The sequence below is a fragment of the Trachurus japonicus genome, chromosome 8 (genome assembly GCF_045865225.1).
Source record: "Trachurus japonicus isolate A0001 chromosome 8, Traja_1.0".
In the NCBI taxonomy this organism is placed as follows: domain Eukaryota; kingdom Metazoa; phylum Chordata; class Actinopteri; order Carangiformes; family Carangidae; genus Trachurus; species Trachurus japonicus.
The window spans coordinates 28,528,458-28,553,938 of NC_140914.1; the positions used below are offsets into that span (position 1 = coordinate 28,528,458).

A 25,481-nucleotide genomic window follows, 5' to 3' on the forward strand; every position below is an offset into this window, starting at 1 on the left:
GCAGAGCAGGAGGGATATGATAGAGTGTTTCACGCCCACCGCCCATACTCTCTCTCTCTTTTTTTCTTTCCAAGGCTGTCCCTCCACCACCGGCAAGACAGCAAGAAAAAGTGAGAGAAGGAGCGGGGGGTGGGGGTGGGGGGGCAGAAGTAGAACAAGTATTGCTGAGCTCCACAAAATGGGGAGAAAAGACTGCAGACCATCAGATCATTAGTGCTCTCCCCTTTCCTCTCACTCTCCCTCTCTCTCTCTCTCCCCCCTCTTTTTCTCTCACAGTGTATTCTCTCCATTTATTTCTCCACCTCTCCTCATCATCATCTCCCCTGCTTGTCCTCCCTCTCTCTCTCTCTCTAGTGGAAGCGCTAATGTGCTGTGTTAGTCTGTTGAGAACAGTCTGCAGCACTGTGCTCCGTTGTAAAGGGTGCATTCTGACGTCACTGGAACACACACACACACACACACACACACACATCCTGGTCTTACTGCATTTGTGAGGATCCGTCATTGATATAGTAATGTATTCCCTAGCCCAGTAACCTAACGTGAAACATCACAACTGAAATCCCCAAACTAACCAAACCTAAAGCTGATTCTATTTCTACCCCTATCACTTCTAGTCTCAACCTATTTGAATTTACACACACCATAATACAGTTCTACGGCATCATTCACTTGTTCCTGAGTAATTTACCTAATCCGTTGAGGTGGGTCATTTTACAGAATATGTTTGGGTGGTCCTCTCCAGCGGATCGTTAACTTGAGTCGACAAAGTGGAGGGGATCCTAGTACTGTGGAAAACATCACGTCTTGTTGCCGTGGCGAGCTGAGAAAAATGACTACAGACCCACTGCCCTCACATCACACATCATGAAGACCTTGGAGCAGCTCTACTCCTCTAGACGAGGATTATGTTCTTTGATTTCCCAAGTGCATAACACCATCCAAGCCTTTTCTTAAAGAAAGTTAAAGTGATGGGAGTTGATTCCTGCTTCATGTCCTGGATTGTGGATTATATACCTGACAACTGTGATGACAGTATAGGCTATTAGATAGGGTAACTGTGTCTCAGGGACAGTGATGAGCTGCATTCTACTGGACTGGGTCTTGCTACACCCAGAAATACTAATTTCTAACTCTAGTCTTGTAAGAAGGTCACAGGGCTTGTCACATTTGCTAGTTAAACATTGTCGTAGATTTGTGAGTGCCATTACCAGGTGAAATTGCCATGTGTCTCTGTTGAATTAAAGGAGAATTCTGGTAATTTTTTTGACTCCTAAATTGTTGTCCTGATGGTCACCCAGTGTTGGGGGGAGCAAAAAACACAACTAAAATTGATGCAGGCAAACCGGAGTTACACCATGGCTAGACGGCGCTAGGGATAGCAACAACGCTAACCTATGGGGGCAATTCTTTCAACCACAACACACTGAAAAAACTATCAAATATCTATGGTACATGACTCGAATCCTTACAGGAAACCACTGAACTCATATAGTGTACAGTATAAACTTTGTGTTTTTGCATGTAGTCACTCGAACTCTGGAACATCCTGGAAAGACATTACTATCCGATCGCAGAGCACCTGCTCTCCCCGCCACAGAAACAAACACTTTTTCCTTGTTGTGATGATTTCTTTACAAAAATAAACGGTCAGAGATATTTTGGACATTACCACTGCACTGCTCCACCGTTTATTTTTGTAAAGAAATCATCACAACAAGGAAAAAGTGTTTGTTTCTGTGGCTGGGAGAGCAGGCGCTCAGATAGTAATGTCTTTCCAGGATGTTTCAGAGTTCGGCTGTCTGAGGTGAGTGATTACGCAAAAACACAAAGTTTATACTGTTTATACTGTACACTATATGAGTTCAGTGGTGTCTCGTAAGGATTTGAGTCATGTATAGATACAGGTTAGCATTGTCGCTATCCCGAGCGCCAGGTAGCCATGGCTCCTTTAAGTTAGAGGAGTTGTTACAGTACTTACACAATATAAAGCCGTTTTCCCACTAAAATTAGCGGGTCGACGCAGGTTTTTTAAACGCGGGTCGACCCGCTAACAATCGGCATTTGGCCCCTTTCCCATTGACCAAAATGAGCCGAGTCTGACCCCACCCGCTGAGGGATCAGACAGAGCATAAACCAGTCGCCCCGCTCTCATCCGCGGTGCAAGAGACACACAGGGTCATGCCACAGTCGCCTGCCGCGGAGTGTCCGTCCGCCGAGGCAGACTCTCTGGCTGGCTGACCTGGAGCACCAGGACCGCGGAGGACAGAGAGTCTGCTGCGGCCGGATGACGGACGTCCGCGGCACAACACGTCAGTTAAACAGACTGTTGCTTCTTTTCTTTTCTTTTTTCTATCGTTTTTGGTCAGTGTTCTCTGATCTTTTGATCCCAGTCTCGGATGAGAGCAGAGCGGAGCAGAGCTTTGTTTTGGTACGTGATATGAGACGCGACCGGCGCAATGACGTAGCGTCACGTAACGTTCAGTGTCATCACGTAAATTAGCGGGTTGACGCGGGTCTGGCGTTCCCACTGCAAGCCGTTCGGAGCCGAGCCGTTTAAAGGCGATTTTAACCCGCGTCGCTTGCCGAGTCGTTTGACCCGCGTCGACGCGGCTCGGTGCGCCTTTCCCACTGCCACCAAAAGCCGATTGTTAGCGGGTTTAAACGGGTTTTTTGGCCAGTGGGAAAGGGGTATAAGATGCCTTCCACCAATCCACCAACTGCCAGACCATTGCAGACCATGCTCTGGGACTTAAGCTCAGAGCAAGATTCTTATCCATCATCTAGCAGTGTCAGCAGTATTGAGAGAGTTTCTGCATGGAGACTGCTGGTATCTCTTGCCTATTTCATGTTCATTCTAGTGTACTTACGACAGTCATTTATTGTCATCCCACAGTGAATTGTGCCATCTAAAGCATCAAGACGCTACAATGAGTGGAGTATACTGTTGCCCTGTAAATAATTATGAGAGATTTTCTACCTTCACATACTGTACTTTTCAATCCAATTTTTTTCTCTGTCTGTCTTTAATAAAAAAAAAAACCCTACAGGCTATGACTTAAAAGCCATATGTGTGTATTTGGGGGATAAAAAGAACCTCCAGACACAGGCCTTTCAGTGCTATTAATTAACTATTATTCAATGAGACAGTGATAGACAACACACCACCGGATAGAGATAGACTACACTAAGATGCCAAGCCAGACTCAAAACAAACTCCAGACTGGCTTCAGCAAACAGCTACAGTATCACTGTCATATGCTTGTTGAGTTGCAGTTACAGTAATCTACAGGAGTCTACAAGAGATTTACTTCAATAATGTGCCGCTACTATAAGACGAGACCCTGCGTTGAAGAAGCACATAACATGAAAATGGGCTATCCTGATTTTTCTGAAAAAAATATAAATTTTAATTGACATAACTCATAGTGTAATTCAGCATGTAGATTAGCCATATTATATTAACATGCACCACACTTAATTTATTTTTTAGTCTGTTTTCTTTTAATATGGATTACTGAGGAATTTTAAGGTGCAAGGGGTACAGTGTAAATGCCGATGTGAAACACATAACATTTTACATGACACAATTACACCAATTTGAATGAATGTGTTTGATGAGACTGTATTTTGTTAATGGAGGGACATAGAGGAATGCACAGTGACTTATCTCAAGATCAATACTTATTTTGTAAGGCAATTAAGAAACCTGTAATCCACCTAGTTGTCATGGTGTGTTGGAGTGATTCAAGTGCTGCATGTGCTACATCTCATCACATACAGTGATCCATCATATCCTGTATTGTTATAGTATTTCAGTAATGTTTATGTCCATAAAAATAGCCTACAATAAACATTTTTTATTTCATTTTTTTGTGCAGCACACGAAGAGATGATATATAAAATGACTACTGTTTACTGCAAGTGTGATATCAAAAATGTGCAGTAAAGCAGTTCCAATCGGACAACTCCATGTGATTAAGTTTACTTTTATCATTAATGTTTGACTTTATTTGGTCAGCTACAGTAAGAGAGGGGGAAAGAGAGCCTTCTCTCTGTCTTTGTCCCACAGCAAAGGGCCAAACTCATGTCTCCAGGATTACCTAGCTATTCAAGCTTTAAGGAATCACTGAGAAATAATGCTAATGGTCAAGGCAGCCCTCCTCTAATAGCAATAATGGTTCTGACCCCACCCACAGTTTGGATCAGTCCTTATTGATTGCAGTAGCCACATTTACATAGTAGAGTCTGAATAGTGTAGAGTGTGCAGCGTCCTTTTTTTTTTTTTGACAGTATGCGGTATTACTCTTAAAGGGTAACTGCCACCATTTACCTTACTCACTAGTGCTGGGTTGTTGGGTGCATGTCCTGCTTTCTATTTCCAGAAGCTTAATCGTTTTGTATAATCTATGAGGAAATACAAGACAATATGTTCATAAAGGTGATGGCAACATGACGTGAAAATAAGTGATTTTTCCACCTTTTACCCTGGAAATCATTTCAGCTGCAGCGTTTTTTTGTGTGAACTTGCTGCTCATGCGGCATAGGTTCCATCCGCAGTGTTGAGTTAAATTACTAAGTAGCACAGCTGAGCCCTCCAATGGTCTCATACAATTTCCCATGCTTTTGGTATAGTGTTTGCTGTTATCTCTGTACTGAGCATTAGCAGAAAAAAAGAAAGAAAAGGAAAAAAGGAAAGGGGAAAAAAAGGCTCCAGTCTCTCTCTCTCTGTGCCTCTCGGTTCCATAAATCCTCTTTGCAGTTGAGGATGCAGCAGAATCAGAAATAGCAGAGATCTAAAAGAGCGAAATGAAAATGGATCTGCTGAGCAGAGACGACAGTTTTTCACCTTCATAACGTCGGTATCCAGCTGCCTGATGTTGATTCAGTCCCTCAGTCAATCAGGCAGTCAGTTATTTAGCGGGCAAATCTATTGATTAGTAAAATCCGCATTCAACATAGTCTCTGTCTCTGTCATAGGCACACTTGCACACTCTCTTCCCCCCATCTCTCTCTTTCTCTCTCTCTCTCTCTCCCTCTCTCCCTCACCACGCACACAAGGCAGACCCCTCCTTCTCCTCCTCTCCTCCTCTCATCTCAGTTGGTCCTGTGACTCCTCACCAGGACGGTTACCAGTACAAAGCAGGGGGGGACCGGTCCGGCGGTGGGTGGAAAAGTGCTGTATAGCCGCATCAGTGTATAAGTGTCAATCGGGCGCACCGACCGAAGAATGCTCCAGCGCAGCCATGACTTGCTCGGCGTCAGATAGCGAGAAGATCGTAATCAACTGCGGCGGGATCCGACACGAGACCTACCGGAGCACCCTCAAAACGCTGCCTGGGACGCGTTTGTCTTGGCTGACCGAGCCCGACGCCTACAGCAACTTCGACTACGACCCCAAGTCCGACGAGTTCTTTTTCGACCGCCATCCGGCCACCTTCGCGTTCATCCTCAACTACTACCGCACCGGTAAGCTGCACTGCCCCAACGATGTCTGCGGGCCGCTCTTCGAGGAGGAGCTCGCCTTCTGGGGCATCGACGAGACGGACGTGGAGGCGTGCTGCTGGATGAACTACCGGCAGCATCGCGACGCGGAGGAAGCTCTGGACAGCTTCGAGACCCCGGAGCCGGACGCACCTGAGGATGATCCGGCGCTCACCGGCGGAGCGGACGGCGACCTGAAGCGGCTGTGCATGCAGGAGGACGGCCGCAGAGCGACATGGTGGGAGGGGGTGCAGCCCAAGATGTGGGCGCTGTTCGAGGATCCCTACTCCTCCAAATACGCTCGAGTGAGTTGCCCGGACAGGTGTAGCCTAATGGTCTAATTCATGGTGTTCCAAGTGAAATGTAGAAATAGCCCATCTACCTATAACTCTCTGCAGTTTTCATTAGAACTTTTCTGTAGCCTAATTTAGCTGCACAGCCCCCCTCCCCACCCCACCCCACCCCCCACCGTTATTTACCTGCCTGCGCCGCTGCTGCGTTTAGTAGTCTGCTCTGCTGCTGGCCACTGCGCGTTGTTGCGCGTCCTGATATTCACTCTGGAGAAGTTGAAGGTTAGCAGCAGCAGCAGCACCACAGCAGTTGTTTCATACAGAAAGTATATAGTCTTAACTCCCACATCTCACACCACTCTCTCCTCTCTGCCGTGTTCCTTCTTTTAAACGTTTCCCACTGTTGTTGTTGGATGAAGATTTGGTCATGGTCATCGGGTCATTTTTGTCAGTGTGCATCAGCTCATCCTCCCTCCCTCCCTCCTTCCTCTCACTCTCTCTACCTCTCCAGTACAACGCAATAGGCTACTTGAATCTGTTCTCCTAGATCAGCCCCTATTTGATACAGTGCTACTAAGTCAGAATGGTAAATGAATGCAGGATCATTTGGATGAAAATCTAAATAAATGGTCCTGTGTTGATTTTCCAGGTTCCTGCAACAGATGAAATAAATAAAAATCCACTAAGAAGCAGTCTCACTTCACCACACTTTCAGATTATGTTGGAGCACGGCACCAGTCAATCTAAATATCAATGATAGACCAAGTAGAAATCCTCTACACTGATTTATGGCACATCCGTAGCGCTTAAATGAGGATTGCACCTTTCTGTCGTCATGAATGTCGCATGTTATCTCATGTTGAACATGAGGACGAAAAACATTTCATCCTGTGAAATTGCCCGTCCAACTGATGTCAGTCTTCCTCAGAGTGAGGCTGGCCACAGCAGGATGACATTTACATTTTTACAGCTGTTAAAAATAAACAAAACTGTGTGCCACCTGCAAGAGTCAGCTGGGGGCAGCACATAGAAACAGTTGATCTCTCTCTCTCTCTCCATTTCTGTCTTTCATTCTCTCTTTCTCCTTCTCACACACAAACACACATGGACGGTGCCTTCACTGCCCTGTTTGGTCGTCATAAAGTTTTCTTGCTACAGTACACCCAGAAAAATAAGAAGAGATGTTCTATGAGTCTATGGATCTCCTCCACACTCTTTCTTGCAGTGCTTTCAATGACAGTCAGTTGATCAGAGTGTGTGTGTGTGTTTGTGCCAGTGTTGCAAGCATGTAAAAGAGAATGCTGACATGAAACCGATGTGTGTTGATCTTGACTTAAAGGGATAGTTCAACCTTTTGGCAAATTGGCCCATTGCCATAATCGCTATAGTCATAGCAGTAGGTTTGTTACCTTTATTTGTCGGTGCAAGCTATTTTTAGAACGGCGGAGCAGAGCCGCGAGCTGCTCAGAGCTACGCTACGGAGGCTAATGGGATTTCTTGGTTTCCCTCATCAAACTCATCAAATACACAATCCAACAACTCCAAAACGCTCTGGTGGACAAGTTGTGACCTGCACATTCACCACGCTATGAGATAATAACACAACGTTACAAGACAGAGTTGTTTTGTTGCTTCCCGAAAAACTGCCCCAGACAGAAACAAGCGTCAGCGGTTTTGCATCGGTGAATGTGCAGGTCACAACTTGTCCACCAGAGCGTTTTGGAGTTGTTGGATTGTGTATTTGATCAGTTTGATACTCCACCTTCTCTTAATCTTAACTAACCACAATATAGTTTACCAATATTGTAGAGACAGAAATTATTTTAAGCTTTTGAGCTGGACATTGAAAAATATTACGATTGAAGCCAGGAAGAGATTGAACTGAAATGTCCAAAATCACGGCTCTGTCAGAAAAAACCAAAACCCTCACAATATCATCACGTTGATTTCCTTTTGTGTGGATAGTAATCATTACTGCTCAAAGAATAAATGTGATTATCAGAATTTCAATTTCCTCCTTATAATTCCAGTTCAGTTTCTCCATGTTTCCCACCTTCCTTCTCATGTTTATCTTTATTCTTCCTTTCCCCTCCTTTCGCTCATTTTACATGTAAATCCATTTTTCTTCTATGCTCTCTCCCTGCATGGTTAGTCCTCATTCTCCCCCCCTTGCTTCTTCTGCTTAATTGTCTAACAATCTCTGGCCATTTTTAGACAGCTAGTGCTGACCTGGATCATTGTGTGTCGAGGTGTACTTTCTGTTGACTGTGGTACACAGTAGGCAGCATATTGACTCAGTCATCCCGTGTCTACATATAGCTGTCTGAATGCATTTAAAGTAAATTTCACCATTTGGACCTGAGACACTTAATCGGCACACACACACATACACACACACACACACCATTGTGACTTGTGAATGCACATTTCAAACAAACTGATTGATTTTGTCTAGAAGCAGAGACATGAATATTCTACAAACAAATATAAAAGACACAGCCATGTGAAAGGGTTAGGGTTCCTTGCTGCCCAGAGATGATGAATTCCAGATATAGCCACATAAGCTAAAGTGTGTTAGCCCAGGAGACAGCACGCATGGACAGGCTGCACCTTTTAGTGAATTTTTAGCACACCAGCCCTTGTCTACACAAGAAGCATAAGAGACTAGACCAAGTAACAGACAGCAGGAGTCCTGCAGTGTCATTCTTTAATATTGTTTCTACATTGTGACCTATTGCACCTATCCAGTTTGGCTGATTGCTGGTTTGCTGTATGTGGCTAATTGATGCTGAAGTCTATACAGTAGGCTACACACAAAGGGTTTTAGCATTATGTTAGCTGTACTTGGGTAAAACCAATTGCTGTGGATGGGGATTTTGAAAATATAGCTTCTCTACATGTTTTGACAGAGCTGGTTCTCTGTGTTGGCAACATCTCTGTGCTGTCCTCTGTGTACAGTATGTGTGAGAGGTTGTATAGGAGGACACTGAAATATGGTTGTTTCCTTTTCCAGTTCATTTGGCTGAAGTGACAAACCTTGAAAAGCCTGTGTGAATGGCATGTATGAATGAAATCTTTTTTAAAAATTCATCATGGATTCATTCACTTTGCAGCATGTTTATTGCATAAGTACTTGTCATTAATACAATAAAATGTGACTTATTGTGTAGCATAATGCACTTATGGATGTAACTGCAGTTTTTGCACTGTGACAGAATCATATCGTTACATTTGTTTTTTTTAAATTAACTATAATGATGATCTTTCTCTTACCTTTAGCTTGCTGTAGTTGCCTTGTATAAATGATTTTTACATAGGAAAGAAAATTTTGAACCCATTGGCGTAGTATTAAAAAAGAGCATTGTTAGTGAACATATTCCAGGGTAGCAACTATATAATTAACCAGTATCTAGTTCTGGACAGTCTGGTGATATTGGTGTGTTGGCCAACCATGAGATAAACAATTAAAAAAATATAATAGAAATGGGTCAGGTGAACATGGAAACATGTGATAGTGAGTACAACATGTGGAGCATCCTCGTAACTCAGCAACAGACTGTGGGATATTCTGTTGGTTTTGTGTGTATTGTACATTAATTTAATCCTATATGCCCTACCAAGGAAAAAAGTCTGCAGGAAGAAATAATAAGAGTGAGGAACCATAACTGACTTAGCAAGCTATAGGCCTTGAATGTGTTTTTGCACACATATTTATTATGTATGGGTAAAATATTATGGTTATAGGGATTTTGGTTGTTTCTACATGGTCTCAGACATAAAGAAATAGTAAGAATAAAGAAAAAAAGCATATAAGCAGTATTTTGGATACTCTTCTGTGCTGCAGCTGAATTGAATGAGTGAAGATGGATGTTAAGAAGATCTCACCTTGTGCAGTTTTTAAACAAAAAACAAAAGATAAATTGAACACCAAGGTAGTGTCAGGGTGCAGGTGCTGGGGCATCAGTGTGACAGCTGAGGTGACATTGAAAATGTTGCAGTCAATTGTTTTGGTGCCAATGCAGTGCTGTGACATAATGATAGGTTGGAAGGGATGGAAGAGAAGGGAAGGGGACCGTCAGTGCAGTAGCAGCAATTCTCTTTTGTTTTCCAGCTTGGTGTTTCAGCTACACAAGATCACACATTCAATTTACCTTTCTCCCTGTCATCACAACTAAGAGCCCGTGCTGCTTTATTACCTCAATTTCAGAGCTAAGTACTGGATTGCTTATTATCGCTATTCGTCCCCCCACATCCTCTCTCACTCCATCCACCCCCATCCCCCCAACTCTGTGCTATAGCGTAACACTGCAGTCCCCGTAGAAGCTGACTGCGCTCTAGTCTGCGGCAGAGGAGGAATAGAGACACAGAAAGGGGAGGGAGTGAGTGGATGTTTTTTTTTTTTAGTTTGGAGGGTAGAGTGGGGGAATGAATCCAGAGTAGGAAGGGGGAGAAAAATAAAAGGAAAACAGGACGGGGGTGACTTTAGCACCCCTTTGGTTTTTGTACCCGATACCACTCTTTTCTGATGAGCTTGGCTGAGATGCTCCTATTGATTTATCGATCAGGTTGTACATCTCAGCTTGCCTCAGTCAGGCGGACGTCTCAGCTGAATGGTGTTCCTTTGTAAGCAAAACCGCTCTACACACGTTCCTACTTTCTCTCCCTTTCACTTCAAGTGGTATAGGGTGCATAAGCAATTCCCAGTCCTTTAAGGAGAGAAACACAAGAACCGATGGCAAAACATGCACATAGAAACCTCTGCACTTATACACACTGTGCTGCCACACAATTCGGTTGTGGCACTGTTATAGTCATTTGACCTCATTTTCAGAGGATTGGTTGTATATTTGGGTTGGGTTGTCAGCTGGAGTATAACAGTTGTGGTTCTGCAGGTAGCATCATTTGGCTGGCAGAAAATGAACTAATTTCCGTCCTTATAGCATCATTTTACATTAATAATGACCACTTGTATAAACAAGATGATTAAATTCAAGAAAAAATCCACAAAGCTTTGACGCATTTGAAGAAGTGGCAGTATGTACAGTTAAAATTCATACTGTTACTTTTGGTGAATATGAAAGTGTTTAATAATAGGTGTCAGCATTTAATGGTGATGCAGTTGTGGGTAAAACATACACAAAGGGTACTTATCTGCAACAAATCTTAGTTTTTAATTGACAAGGATTAATAAAGGTGTCATTTATAGTGACAATCTACATCAGTGTGGGCAGTATGGGCTTATGTACAGTCATTTGTTTATATCAGAAAGTAAACAGGGTGGTTGTCTTAGGATATCCTCACTCATAAATAGGAAACAACTAACAATCAAAATGAAAAACGTTAAAAGAGATGGGAGATGCTTGGAGGTTTAAAGAATTAAAGCTAATTTTAGACTAATCTTTTTTGGATATAAATGTAGGGAGATGGAGAGAGGACAATCTGTAGTGAAAATAAAAGATTCACTGTGCCCAAGATGCCACCACTGTTATTATTACGTATTGATAACAAAATCAATATTTTGTTCTTTTGAATATCATAGTTATTGTGACATCCACTTGTCCACCCCTACTTGTTTGCTACAATCAAATATCCTACATGGACAAAATACAGTAGGTACCAGTGGATGAATGTTGTGCTGTTATGTATATTTTGTGATCTCTGTACTGTATTTTATTGCATTTTATCCTTGTTGTAAAGCACTTTGTGATTTTATCTATGAAAAGTGCTATATAGGCTACTGTAAATTAAATTTGCTTACTTACTTAATTGTCCAGCTTCTGCCAACAATGAGTGGTCATGGTACAAATGCAAACTTGGACAAATTTACTGTTTGAATTAATGATTGACTCCATTAATTCCACTTTTATATTCTATGTATTGTAGAATAATAATAAAATATGCTTTTAATATTAATAATATTAAAAAGCATCAGCCATTTGTAAATTAGCTACACTATTAGCATAGTGTAGCTAACTAGTAGTGCTGTCAAAAATATTGCCTTATAAATGCGTTAACGCAAATCAATTTTAACGGCATCAATGTTTTTATCGCAAGATTAACGCTTGTTGTTTTCAATAAAAAACATTTGCACAAAGCAAGCCTATCCACTTTTCCATGTTGATAAGAGTATTAAAATGATAATTCAAGGGACATTTAGAATATAAAAATGCGTTAATGAGATTAATCGTGATTAAATATTTCAATCGATTGACAGCACTAGTAACTAGCTTTGTTTTGAGCACGCAGATATGATCCTCATACTTAATTTTGGAAAAAAGTTGAGAAAGGTGGTCAGTGGGTGTGAATTGACCCTGTTTATGAACCATTTCAAATAAGTAATGACTTAGCCTGCAGAACTAGTCAATGAGCAGGTCACCGTTAACAACCTTTACTATGGAGCGTGACACTAGATCATGATGTCACTGCGGGATCTAAATACCTCTGCAGCAAAGCCTTGATAACCAAAGTGCTAACCACATATAGGTCTACTAGTACCGGATGAACACACGTCACTACATGACACATACTTCAGCTGCTCTCAAAATCTCTCTTGTTATCTTGTTTTCTGCTGACATTTTTCAATGTCATCCTGTTTTGAAAATCTTTAGCAGGGCTCTCTCTCTCTCTCTCTCCCCCTCCCTCTCTGGTGGTTTTGTTGCGCTATAGGCATTATATCCACCAGGGTCCCCCTTCCCCCTCTATGGATAATGCTGCGACAGAGCTTTCTTTCTCTGTGCTCCCCATTGCAGGAAAAAAAGAGCAAGAAAGAGAGAGAGGGAGAAGGGTTAATGCAAGAATAGAGCTTGCAAGTCCATACTGTATTTGATGACATGTCAAGGAATGAAGCATTAACCTCCAAGTTATCGCCACTGTCCTCTTACTTCACAGTGGGTCATAACAAGAAGCACATGTATAGCCTACACTACACTACGGACTCAAACACGCACTGGCTAAATGCAAGCAAAAGCAAGTAATTGAGCATAGAAAACTGCATCTGCATCTGCAGTCTGGATATATACCCTCACATGTAGAAGATTACTGCAGAATGATCTGCTGTGGCTTGCTTTGCAGTGTGTGTGTGTCTGTGTGAGGGAGATCAGAAATGCAGCTGATCTCCTTCTACCATACTGGCTGCATTTATAGACCGTCAACCTCATCATTATCTCAAGGAAATTTAAATCGAACGCAACTGGACTTGGTTATTTGTCTTAGAAGACGTTTCACCTCTCATCCAAGAGGCTTTGTCAGTTCATGCTCCCATCAAACCAGGCTGGGACGTCAGATGTCAGATGCGAGCATGAACTGATGAAGCTTCTTGGATGAGAGGTGAAACGTCTTCAAAGACAAATGTGTGGCGGCCTGGGAAAACCCGTCGGCAGTCGCTGGCATTCTATTGTGGCAAATAGCCAAAATAGGTGGAAAAGTAGGCTACTATTTCCACGATTTTGATATTTTGTGTCATTCTGGTACTTTGAACTCCCTACTACATCGTGGTGAATAAATATTTTAAGAAAACAAAATGGAAATTACTTAATTTTATGTTTTTGTGGCGAATAAAACGTTTCATTTTCAGCTGAGCTGCAGCAGCAGCGCTAGAGGAGAGGATCCGTTATTGTAGAGGTAACATTCAAGGACCCTCGGAAAGCAGAGAATCCCGCGATTCAGATGCTTTTTTACAGCTCGTCTTTATCATAAATGGTTCGGAAGTTATAGCTAATATGTTGTTGATGTTTTGTAAAACCATAGACTGTAAAAAGAATAGACGTAGCACCTGTGACGTCACCCATTGGTTTGGGGGAGTCTCTTTTTGTGCCTCTACTACGGGCATTTGAACTGCGCCATCTTGGATTTCAGTCGATGCTACGTTCGGTTTAGCATCGATGCTACGCTCGGTTTAACGTCTGTTCTCGTACCACGAGATTACACACACCCTATACGGTCCCTTCTTGTCATAGAGGCACCATTCAAGGACCCTCGGAAAGCAGAACATCACACGATTCAGATTAGGGGTGGGCAAAAATATCGATATGGCAATATATCGTGATACTTTATACCGCGATACGATATCGATATTCAATATTTAAATATCAAATTTTTTTTCCCCCCAAAAAAAAAAAATTCAAAAAAACATATTTTTTTTCAAATAATAAATCATGTTTCAGACGTAAATCCAGTACGACTTCCGCACCTCTGCTCCGCGAGGTGTCACTGTACTGCTGCCTCAGACAGTGTGTTGTACATGCAAATATGTTGTTGTAACTTGCACTTGTATAAAATGGCATGGATAATTTGAATTACATTGTTTTGACTCAGTTTGTCCCATAAATTATCACTATCGTCTGATGTACATACAACTCGGATTTTAAGATGCATAATGCCTTTTACATTTTTCAGTGAACTATGTAGAATATCGTAGAATATCGCAATATATCGCGATATATCGCAAAATTTGGATATCGCAATATCGTATCGTATCGTGACTCAAGTATCGTGATGCGTATCGTACCGTGAGGTCCTTGGCAATACCCACCCCTAATTCAGATACACCTTTTTGAAACCATTTTCCCAAAACTTCACAGTGTCGCCAACAGCTTTTAATATTGTTAACAACAAAATGAACAAAACCTCCCTAGGTATTGTGAGTGTCTGGACTACAGATGGAAATTAGCCCGAGGGCTAAATCTGGTACAACCATCTTTTCATTGTTTTTTTTCACTTGACTAATGGTAATGTAGACTGTCCTGTTTCAATAAACTAAATAAACTAAACTAAACTAGGCTACACTTTGAGAAGCAGACAACTTCTCTGTCATCTTCACCTGTCAACTAGCAGCAACTTTACCAATGCTAATCTCACAGCCACTGTTGATCATTCAAAATAGCTTAAGTCAACCCATACAAATCAACACAAAGGCAGTTTATAGGCTCGATACTCATGTCAATATGTATAGACCTGAAAGGTATCAAGACACAGAAAGGCCCACTTAAAAAGAATTGATGATGAAACCTGATCACACAATTGCTCTAGACTCCATCATCCATCAGTCACACAGCAGGGTCCAAATCCTTTGCTCTGGTGTCCTTTATTGAACTAATCCACCAAGTCCTTCATATCCCATGCTGCGTTTGCTCTTTGTTTTTTAGGCATACCGTTTTCTGCTTATGTAATACTGTTGGGACAGAAACACACATTTTGTGTTGTTTTGGAATATTAATATTTAATCATACAAAGAAAACATTGTGTTGATTATGTCGGAGCATGTTAACCTTGGACATACACCTGAAAAAAATGAAAGCGTAAATCTATGTTAAAAGAAGTGGCGTGGTTCCATCAAAGCTGGATTCTTGCCCCCCAGGTGGTACCTGAGGAGACCTGGAAGGGGATGCGCTAAATAGAGAGGGATGGAGGGAGGGATAAGAGTGAGGATGATCTGAGAGAAGGATGTAGTTAGAAGGTGCTTCGATTAGGGGAAGAAGGGAGGGTGGGTTGAGAAATATGAGGCAAATGGAGGAAGAAGGGGTTGAGCAGGTATTTGTAGGCTTGGCTAGTGATTAGTGATTAAAGCAATACTTCAGAACTTTCAGTTTTGGTTGAGTTTGGCGGCACCTGTGGAACCAAAGCAGTAGTGTTTTGCCTGAAGGAAGACCCCATTTCCCATGAGCACCAGCGTGTAGCGTCGTAAACATCCTGATGAATTAACTTTTAAAAAACAACTCAAGGTTCACCTAATGCAGCTGACCATATGACTGGGAATTTATTTGTTATTAGGATTATTATGATAGTAGTGACTGAAAATATATTACAAATGTAGGGTATATTATTACTATAGTGTATTAATCATGGTGTTTTTGATATATTGTGATAGTATGCATGTATATTGACGTGTGTGTGTACATGTGTATTGTTGTTGTTATTGTTGTTTTTATTATAAGTGTTTATTATAAGTGAAGTGTAGTTATGATTGGAATGTATTGATGTCTGGGTGTATCATTGATGTTATATTGTACTTTATGTACCCTATGGACCCCAGGAAGATTAGTGGTCGCCAAGGCGACAGCTAATGGGGCTCCATCTGTGTAGACACACCTGGATTAATCAGTTTGTCCAATCATGTAAGACAGGAAACAAAGGAGCAGCATTAAGTTCAGGAAGTAGTGGAACTGTGCATAGAGCCCATTGTGGAGTCATCAAGTCATCTCCATGCCATGTATTTGTTCTGCTCAGTCACTGAACCAGCTACATTCACTAATTAGCTGAAGAGCTGTGCTGATTGGACTCTGCTGGTTTAGTGCATGAACAGAACAAATACATGGCATGGAGATGACTTGATGACTTCACAATTCCCACCTCTGGTTCCTACCTATGGGCGGCTGTGGCTTAGGAGGTAGAGCGGGTCGTCCACTAACTGGAAGGTCGGTGGTTCGATTCCAGGCTCCTCTAGTGTCGACATGTCGAAGTGTCATTGGGCAAGACACTGAACCCACACTTGCCCCCCGATGTGTCCATCGGGTGTATGAATGTGTGTGAAAGGGTGAATGCGACCATTACATTGTAAAGCGCTTTGAGTGGTCCAAGAGACTAGAAAAGCGCTATATAAGTGCAAGTCCATTTACCATTTACCATTTACCATCCACCTGGAAGCTGCTTAGTGCCAGTGAAGGCGATACGGACCATAATGATACAGACCCTCAGGCCATGACAGAGGTGTCATTCAACCTGTTGTCAGTCAATGTACCGTCACAAAAGTTCTGAAAATATTATATGAAGGTTGAATAATTACTATAGTGTTGGTTTAAAGCAGAAGTAAGCAATCCGGTCGTTTTGGCTAATGCTGCGTTCCAGGCAGGCACGACTTACGACTTTGTAACGTTCCAGGCCGTTGGAAGATAGAACTATTTAAGACTTATATTAACACAAAAATATTGCTTACTTCTGCTTTAAGTTAACCCTTTAACTCTATCTATCTATCTATCTATCTATCTATCTATCTATCTATCTATCTATCTATCTATCTATCTATCTATCTATCTATCTATCTATCTATCTATCTATCTATCTATCTATCTATCTATCTATCTATCTATCTCACACAAATTCCCCCTCCCCTCCCCATTCTGGCGACCTCATCTATAAAGTGTGTGAGTGCAGGTGTTGTTATGTAACTTTTGATGGGAACATTTTGGGTAAACTGAAGTGGACACTTAGCTATGAGGGGCAAAACATATAAACATTATTTGCATAGGGGACAGTTAGTGCTTTGGGGAGAAATGGAAGGGCTGTTTATTCTGATCTTATCCAAGATCTTTATTCGGTTCGATACCGGAGGAGGATCCTGGATGAATATTCTACTGAGCCACTGAGCTGTCCACTGCTGATAGAGCTGATATGGGGTGAAGGTTCAGCTAACAGAGATGTCCAATGGAAAATGAAATGCTTTACATGTGCCTTTTGTTCCCTTGAGGTGCTCTCCAGTGTTGATGTGGGTCACTGGCACTAAGAAGTGACACAGAAGCGTAGCTGGAGGTGAAGAAGTGCTGAATCAACCTCACAACACTATTTAAATTTGAAAGCCCTTGTTTTGCTGATATTTGTTGGCAAAGCTGGCATTGTCTGATAGCGCTGCTAAAATGCTGAGTTAGGGGCCGTGTCCACTTTTAGCGCTTTCCATTTGGATCCTATGGATCCTATAGTTCGGTGCTCACAGCGCTCAGAGTTGAAATCTGTTCAACTTGTGGAACAGCGCGACGCTCGTCAACGTCACTCTTCCCACAGTGGTTACAGCAGCATTCTGAAAGAGAGAGCGCTCCAAAAGCACGTCTATACAGATTGCAATTCCACTTAAAGTTATGGTTGGTAATCCTGTTGAGAAACACGTTTTGTTATACTGGGTGAAATGGTCCTTCTATCTGGAGAGTAGTCACTACATCAGAAAAAGGGCTGAAAATGATCAGACCTCTGTGGCAGCTGCAGGACTGACAAAACTCTGACCAATCCATGCTTTTCACTCCGAAAAGGCCAATCAGATGCCTTCATGTCTAGTCTCTCTCCCTCTGTCCCTCTTCTCACGTGCATGATCAGAGTCTTCACCAACGTCCTCGTAAAGGTGAAGGCGTGGCTTCAGAGAGAAGTCCGAGGAAAGGGGCTGGGACTTTTTACATGTGTATTTTCAAAATGTGGCCTGATAGAACCGTTTTTCCAGAATCTCCAATGCTACCTTTTTTTGAAAATTAAATCAGCTTATTGAAATTAACAGGGCAGAATGTTTTCTCACTATGATGAGGTGGAGCTTTCCTTGACACTGGATAACTCCCAAACCTTTCACTTGCTATCAGTTTGTAGTTGTTGGCTGTGTAGATGTGCTAACCCACTTGCCAAGTGCTCATTGACCTCTTAGCGAAACGGTTAGCATCGTCGCCCGTGGTCACAGAACAACATCGGTCACATTAGTATACATAAGGTTTGGTACTGAAACTTTCTGCGCTGTCATAGATTTAATTAATTATTACGTTTTTCTACTTTTACTTTTACTTTATGAGTTTTAACATACTTTTATCATTACTGTCCATAATACAGGACTCAGGAGGTTAATGTAGAGGGTTAGGTAAAGTAAAATCAGAGACAGGGGGGTCCTCTGTCTTTGCACTGAATTTTAAATGTGTTATCCAGATAGAGAAGTTTGACTTTTCTTTAATAAGAAGCAGTGTAAGTTGAATGTAGTTAATGTAATTTTAGGATTTTCAGACAATTACTCCTAAGGGGAAATGAGCTGTACCAGAGCATGGGAGGGGACATAATCATATAGCTTTTACACTGCACATGGCCTTGAATGTGCCAAACAGAGACATACTCACACAGTAAAACAAAACTGTGTTTCCCACTCTTCATGGAAATAGTATGTTTTTAGCTTCTACCATACTGATAACTGAAATTATTACTTTCAGGTATTGTCCCTCCTCTATTACTGTAAATATGAATCTGTTCTGATGATACATGCACATACACACTTCAACCAAGGTGGCACCATAGGCAGGGACAATCCTGGATCAAATGTTCAAATTTATGTATGATTCATTATTAATCCTTTGGCGAGCTACTGGGAAAAGGGGGTGGGAGCTACTGGTAGCTCGTGAGACCTCTGCCCTACTCCTTTATTCCCCTCTAAATATAGTCTTCTTTCACTATGGCATTTTGAATGAATGAATTTATTTATTTTGAACATAAAAAATAAAATTTAAAAACAAAAAAAGAATACAAACAAAAAAGCAGTGTCCGAAAAGGAGCAGGTAGATGATACACACACACTTACTGTAAAAAAAAAAAAAAAACAACCTCTCTGGACGTTATACTGTAGAGCTGGGAACCTGCTGAAGATGACGCATTCCAATGCATAGGTATTCATGTTCACTACTACTTTTATTGATCTGGTACTTAGTCATTACACATGTTCTCTCAACAGGATATGAACTTAGTTGTAAATAAACTCAGATTTCAATAGTTAATGCTGCAATGCTTCACTCATGTTGACGATGTATTGACATACTGTATATGGAACGTCCCAGCATGAAATAAATGAAAACATACTTTGAATTTTGTCATGCTCAGATAGTGTCTGCTGGTACAACAAGAGCTCATTTTTCTCAAATAAGCAGAACAAGGAAATGTAAAAAATTATACTGAAAATCTGCACTATATTGATCATTTATTTTGATGCTATTAATATTGCTGCAGAACTCTCTGAATCTGAATTTGACAGTTCTCAGATTTGGAATCGTATTTGCTACTTCATTTACATGACTATGTTTGTTAAGTATTATGACATCACAACATACAAACATCAAACAGGAATTAAAGGAGCTGTATGTAAGACTGTGGACAAAACTGTTGCTGTGGTTTTTCAGATAGCCACAAGCTAACCTCTGCCCTGCTCCAGCTTTGTGGCTATATATTACCACTCACACAGTCTCTAAGTAAAGATGTAATACAGTATGTTCGATCTTATTTCATGAACCACTCCACACATTCACCATTACTTCATTTACCATCGGCTCCATTTCACCACATTGCCTCCCTCTTTTCCAACTTTCACTTTGTAATTCTTCCCTTTAGCTGCTGCAGCTCAAACTAACTATATATGCTCAGGACAGGAGGTGGTGTATCAGACGGTAGGCTGCTTATTTCTGCCGTGTGATATCAAGGAAATATGACCATATTAATAATCAAAATCGATCAAAATTTTTATCGCCATCTCAAGGGGAGATGGTTTTATCTCCCAGCTGTAGCTGTAGCCTAACTGGCAACCTGGAGGCTGAAACGAGACTGGCTCTGTGATTGGCAACAGGCCAAAACATAAAATCAAAACATAGCTAAACATGATTTGCAGGCTGCTTTTTTAAGTTTATTTTTTGGACTTTTTATTGCCTTCTTTTAACTGGCACAAGAAAATTTGAGCACATTTCACTGATTTTAGCTTCACTCCACTACTCGTCCATTTTAGAATTCATTTTAAAATCCCTTTATTTGTTTTTAAATCTCTAAATGGTCTTGCCCCATCGTACCTCTCTGAGCTTCTGCACCCCTACACACCCGGTCGATCCCTCAGGTCAGCTGACCAGCTGCTCCCAAAACTAGGCTGAAGCTCAGAGGGGACAGCGCGTTTTCCGTTGCAGCTCCAAAATTATGGAATGAACTACCGCTGCACATTAGACAGTCTAGACATTAGACTGTCTGATTTTAAAACCCACTTCTTTTCTTTGGTTTTTCACGCTACGTAGGTTGTTGATTTTATGTGCACAGATATTTTACTTGGGGTGGGCAGTCTATTTATTTCCTATGTTTTATTGTGTTTTTTTTTATCTTAAAGCAGTACTTAATCTGTTAAAGTCTGTCATGAGTCCAAGACAGAGAGCTCCATCCCCTCTGCACCACCAGAAGCTGCCTCCATCAGTTCTTCCTTGACTAAACAATCCCCGTTTATCCCTTATTCCATGTTATTCCATGTTTTCTAAACAATCTGCCTTTAAAGGTTTTTTCTTGGGAGTTTTTCCTCAGTCGATGTCGGGGTCAGATGTTATGATGTTATGAACTTTCAGTTTTGGTTGAGTTTGGCGGCGCCAGTGGCCCGAAGCGGTAGTGTTTTGCCTGAAGGAAGACTCCATTTCCCATGAGTACTAGCGCGTAGCGCCATAAACATCCTGATGTCCCGGTGCATGGAAATTAACAGAAGACGTCCAAACTAAGTTTCTGTTTCCAGCGGATCATTTCTTAGTCAACACACATACACAATCCGATGGAAAGGTGCCGCATTGCTGCTCCCTCCTCGTCGACTCGTGAAAGTGAAAGTGAAACTTAAGCGAGAGCCGGGTTCCTGCCATGCTCCTCAAAGCTGCTTAGTGCCATAGACTGTAAAAAGAATGGACGTAGCACCCGTGACGTCACCCATTGGTTTGGGGGAGTCTGTTTTGTGCCGCTACTACGGGGGTTTGAACCGCGCCATGTTGGATTTGACTTGCCATATTTGGAGCGGTGCGGCCGTTGGCCGGCCGAGAGCCCGCCCACTGGCCTCGTAGTAGTGGTCTCCGGACCTGTCACTCAACGGTTCTGCGCCCTAATTGGCCAGAACTTTAAACCTAATAATAGTAAAACGGTAGAGTTTTAAAAAAATTCACCCCCCTCAGAGTGTGTGCGGGGGTAGAAACTATCGGTTGAGACCAAAAAAATAAAATGTACCAGGCTGTAAATATGTTTTTTTAAGCTGTAAAATCGGCTATTTTAAAGCAGATATCAGTGGCACGGCCGTTTCGGCTAATGCTGTGTTCAAGGCAGGCTTTTGAAACCGTAAGTTACAGCTTCAAGTCACAACTACGACTTGGTAGCGTTCCAGGTAACCCGTAGCTCGTGTTTTTACCGTCCTGTTGTCTGTGAAAGTTCCCTATAACGGCCACTCGTAACTTCCGACCCGTGAACTCGTACCAGATCGAACTGGTATGACTTCACAGGAAGGAAAAACACAAAGTACGAGTTTCCTTGAACGCACCATGAGTTAGCAGCCCCCGCCCTTGTCAGGCATCAATTGGTCCTCGTGCTACGTCACCACATTCACGCGCATCCCTTGGCTGCACACACAGCCCTTCATGCCGTTCTCTCCCCTCATTGGATAACACTTGTATCCCACAAGGAAAATTTTCTCCTCGGGTTACAGCAGAGCAGAGTGACGGAGAGACTCGTGTTTAGGCTGAAATACTTCATGTAAGTGATTGCTGACGGAAAATAGGACTATTTAGGACTTATATTAACAAAAACATTCCACTGATATCTGCTTTAACATGGGGCTCAATTGGAGTTGCTCCCTTCTGGAGCCAGCCCCCAGCGACAGCCGAGGGGATTGCAGTTTTTTGAACGCGGAAGTGAGCTTCACTTCTCAGACCGACAACTGCCCCCTTGCTTAGTGCCAGTGAAGGCGATACAGACCATAATGATACAGACCCCCTCAGGCCATGACAGAAGTGTCATTCAACCTGTTGTAAGTCCATGTACCATCACAAAAGTTAGGAAAATATTATATGAAGGTTGAAAAGTTCCTTAGTGTTAGTGATTAGTGATTTTAGTGATTTAAATTGTGGAGAGAGAGACAGGAAATGGGAGGTAGAGAGGGGGAATGACTTGCAGGAAAGGGCTGCCCGATGCGGGATTCGAACCAGGGCCGCCTGCAGTGAGGACTGTAGCCTCAACATGGGGTGGCAGCTCTACCAAGTGAGCTAAATGCCGTCCCGCAAATAACATTTTTAAATGTGAATATTCTGGCTGTACTTTGTTGTCAGTATTTCAAAAGAACATGATTCCTTAGTCTCTGTGACCTTTTGGTGAGTGATGTTCTATTGCCATGAATGTCTTACATTACATTACATTTACTTTCATGATATAATTTTAGGTTATTTATTGCTCTGTGTGTGTGTTTTTGTCTATTTTGTCACGTGTTCTTGTAAGCTGCTGGACAACTTGAATTTCCCTCCATGAATATAGTATTTTTCTATTCTATTCTATAGCTCCTTTAAATATTAGAATTTCTCAAGAAACACACATTTTATTGGGGACCTATTGAATTTTTCCAAGAACTGACTGCATTGAAAACCTATCAACGTCAATGTGTGTGTATGATATAACCATTAAGGAAGTGGAGGTGGAATGACCTTTTAAAATCAATATAGCCGTACTTCTTAACATAATATCCCCCTTTCCCTACTTTAGATTGAATGTACCTATTACACTCTTATCATATAGAACAAAAAAAAATCTGATCATGGCTAAAAAGGCATTAAAATATTTATACTAGAATTTAGTTTCATTGAATTTGAATAGTGTTTGGCTACACAGAATGAGTTAACAATGACTTCAATAAGTTTGCAATTTTTCCTTGTGGTGAGATTCTCAGGATGGAAACTTCAGTTGTTGTCCACACTGAAATATCTCTACATCCATTTGATAAATAGCTTTTTAAGTTACATACATTACAATATTGGTCCCCAGAGGTTGAATCGTTTCCATGTGTAGCCGATGTTATCTGGCCCTCTGCGTTGTGTTTCCGTACGGACTGCCCCAGTTGGGGTTCGAACCCTGGTCTCCCGCACAGTGGGCGACGATGCAAACCGTTGTGCCAAGAGGTCAGTGTCCGCTTGGCAGTTGGGTTTGCACGTGTTTTATGGGTGAGTGAGTGCACGCGGACCCTCCGTTACACATGATCCTTTTTCTTGTTCCCAGTTTTTACGGAGACTGTGGGGGTCTGATAGGGTGAAATGGTGAAGGGTCTGGACTGGCCTGGAGGCTGCTGTGATGAAGGGGTGTGGGGCAGATGGGCTGTATACAGCTGGAGATGAGGGAGATAGTCTTGAGGCATAAGGAGAGTGGGGTTAAACTGGTGTTTGAAGAGAAAGGAAGCAAAGAGGCATCTGGACAACTCGGGCAGACTGTCAGACCTGAAGGTGGAATATTGTTGGGCTGAAAGAGGCAATCTAAAACATAAATGTTTACCAGAGCCACCAGTTTAGAGAAAAGATAGCCTGCCACAATTAGAAATCTTTTTTGAGGACCCACTGTTGTTGCAAACTCAATGAATGGGATGCTTTTCTTAAATAGAATTGCTACTCCCCTAGCCGTTCCTCCAGAGTTAGCATGTGTGTCTTGGAAAAATATATCAAGCTTTTGCTCCTTTAACAGGATGAAATGACACAAGCAAGGTTGGTGGTCTCAGCTTCAGAGTGCAGCTGAGCGGGGACACTACAGGTGTATAGGGTAAAAATTTTAACTAACAGATATCACCATGAAACGTACCAAGTTTATCACTTACATTAAGACAAATATTTTTTGTATTACAAGTTTTGCCAAATTGTATGTTTAAATATGTAAATGAGGTAATATCTAATGAAATTTGCATACATTTCCAGAACCGAAATCTGAACAATGGATAAAGCTACATTCAAAATTCTTGTTTTATTTTGTTGACCTATAAGAGTCAGAAGTTTTTACAGAGGGGATTTTGGATATCTCTTTTTATCACTGAGAAAATACTGTCACCAGCCCTAAAAAAAAAAAAAAATCTCCTTGTTTTTAGGAATAAAACATTGTATAAATCAGGCTTTGAATGATACATCAACAATCCCCTCTGTAAAAACCTTCAGAATATAGACAGGAATAAAACTGGAAGGTTTGGTGTCTGTAAGTGCTGCTGAAGTGGAGATTTCTAGCTCAGAGTCTGAGGGAAAACTCATTTTGAGAAAACGGCCTTTACAGACTTGTACTGTAAAATTCCATAGATTGTTAATGTAAATCATACTTTTACGATTGGTTACGGATACGGAGGAAATTACAATTTTTGGAGCCTACGTCATTGTTCAGGAGAGAGAGAGCTTTACAATGACACCTGACATGACATGGGTCAGACAACAGGCACAGCACAGTATGTCACAGTAGCTGCTAACTTTTAAACTTTTACCTACCTTATTGTGGATTTTCTACCATTTCTTTTGACTTTTCTGAAAGAATACATTATAAGGAAGAAAAATAGCCCAAAATCTCAAAATTTATCAGTGCATGAAAAAACAGTGTTTTTGCCTGTAGTGTCTCGCCTCGACTTATCATGGCAAAATCATGAAACAAATATCTTGTAGTAGTTCTCTTGTAGTACAACAAGCATGCATGCGTGCGTGCGAGCATGCATGCATGCATGCGTGTGTGTATGTATGCGCATGTGTGGGTATGTATTGTACTGTAGAAAAATATGTACACAAGCATGTATTCCTTGTCCTCCTGTGTGTGCCGGTGTTTTATGTTTTGTTTTGTTTTTAGTGTGTCTTATAAGCCCATGAGGGCTGGGCACCTATGGTGCAAGACACCAAGTTTAAATAAATAAAAACTACTACTACTACTACTACTACAACATACTGGCCAATTGATGACTTGATCAGTGATGTTATCCGTTAACTTAGAAACATCAGGACAATTTTGACCTTATTTTCCATTAATGTGTTTATTTTATTATTTATGTCACTAAATTCATATTACATTCAATTTTCCCTGCCACAGATTTTCTGTGATGACAATTTAGCTTTTACATCACTGAATTGGATTTGTCACCTTAAAGCCCCAGTACGGAGCTTTTAACTGGATACGCAAAAGTCTCTGGTTTCTGCTGATGTGTTTCTGTGTCTCTGTTAC

At 41.6% G+C, this 25,481-nt stretch overlaps 1 protein-coding gene across 8 annotated transcripts in view; it reads left to right on the forward strand.

The window, feature by feature from the left end:
• Positions 1–5,104: 5,104 nt before the first annotated feature.
• The window catches only part of LOC146983502 (voltage-gated potassium channel KCNC1-like), a 76,392-nt gene continuing 56,015 nt past the window's right edge, over positions 5,105–25,481 (forward strand). For 7 of the 8 annotated variants that reach the window (XM_085785090.1, XM_085785091.1, XM_085785087.1 and 4 more), the window contains exon 1: positions 5,162–5,789. In XM_085785090.1, the coding sequence (XP_085641216.1) occupies positions 5,247–5,789 (543 nt within the window). In that variant the 5' untranslated portion in view covers positions 5,162–5,246. Of the gene's footprint in view, positions 5,790–25,481 lie in introns of all 8 variants that reach the window. The other variant, XM_085785089.1, reaches the window with a different exon arrangement.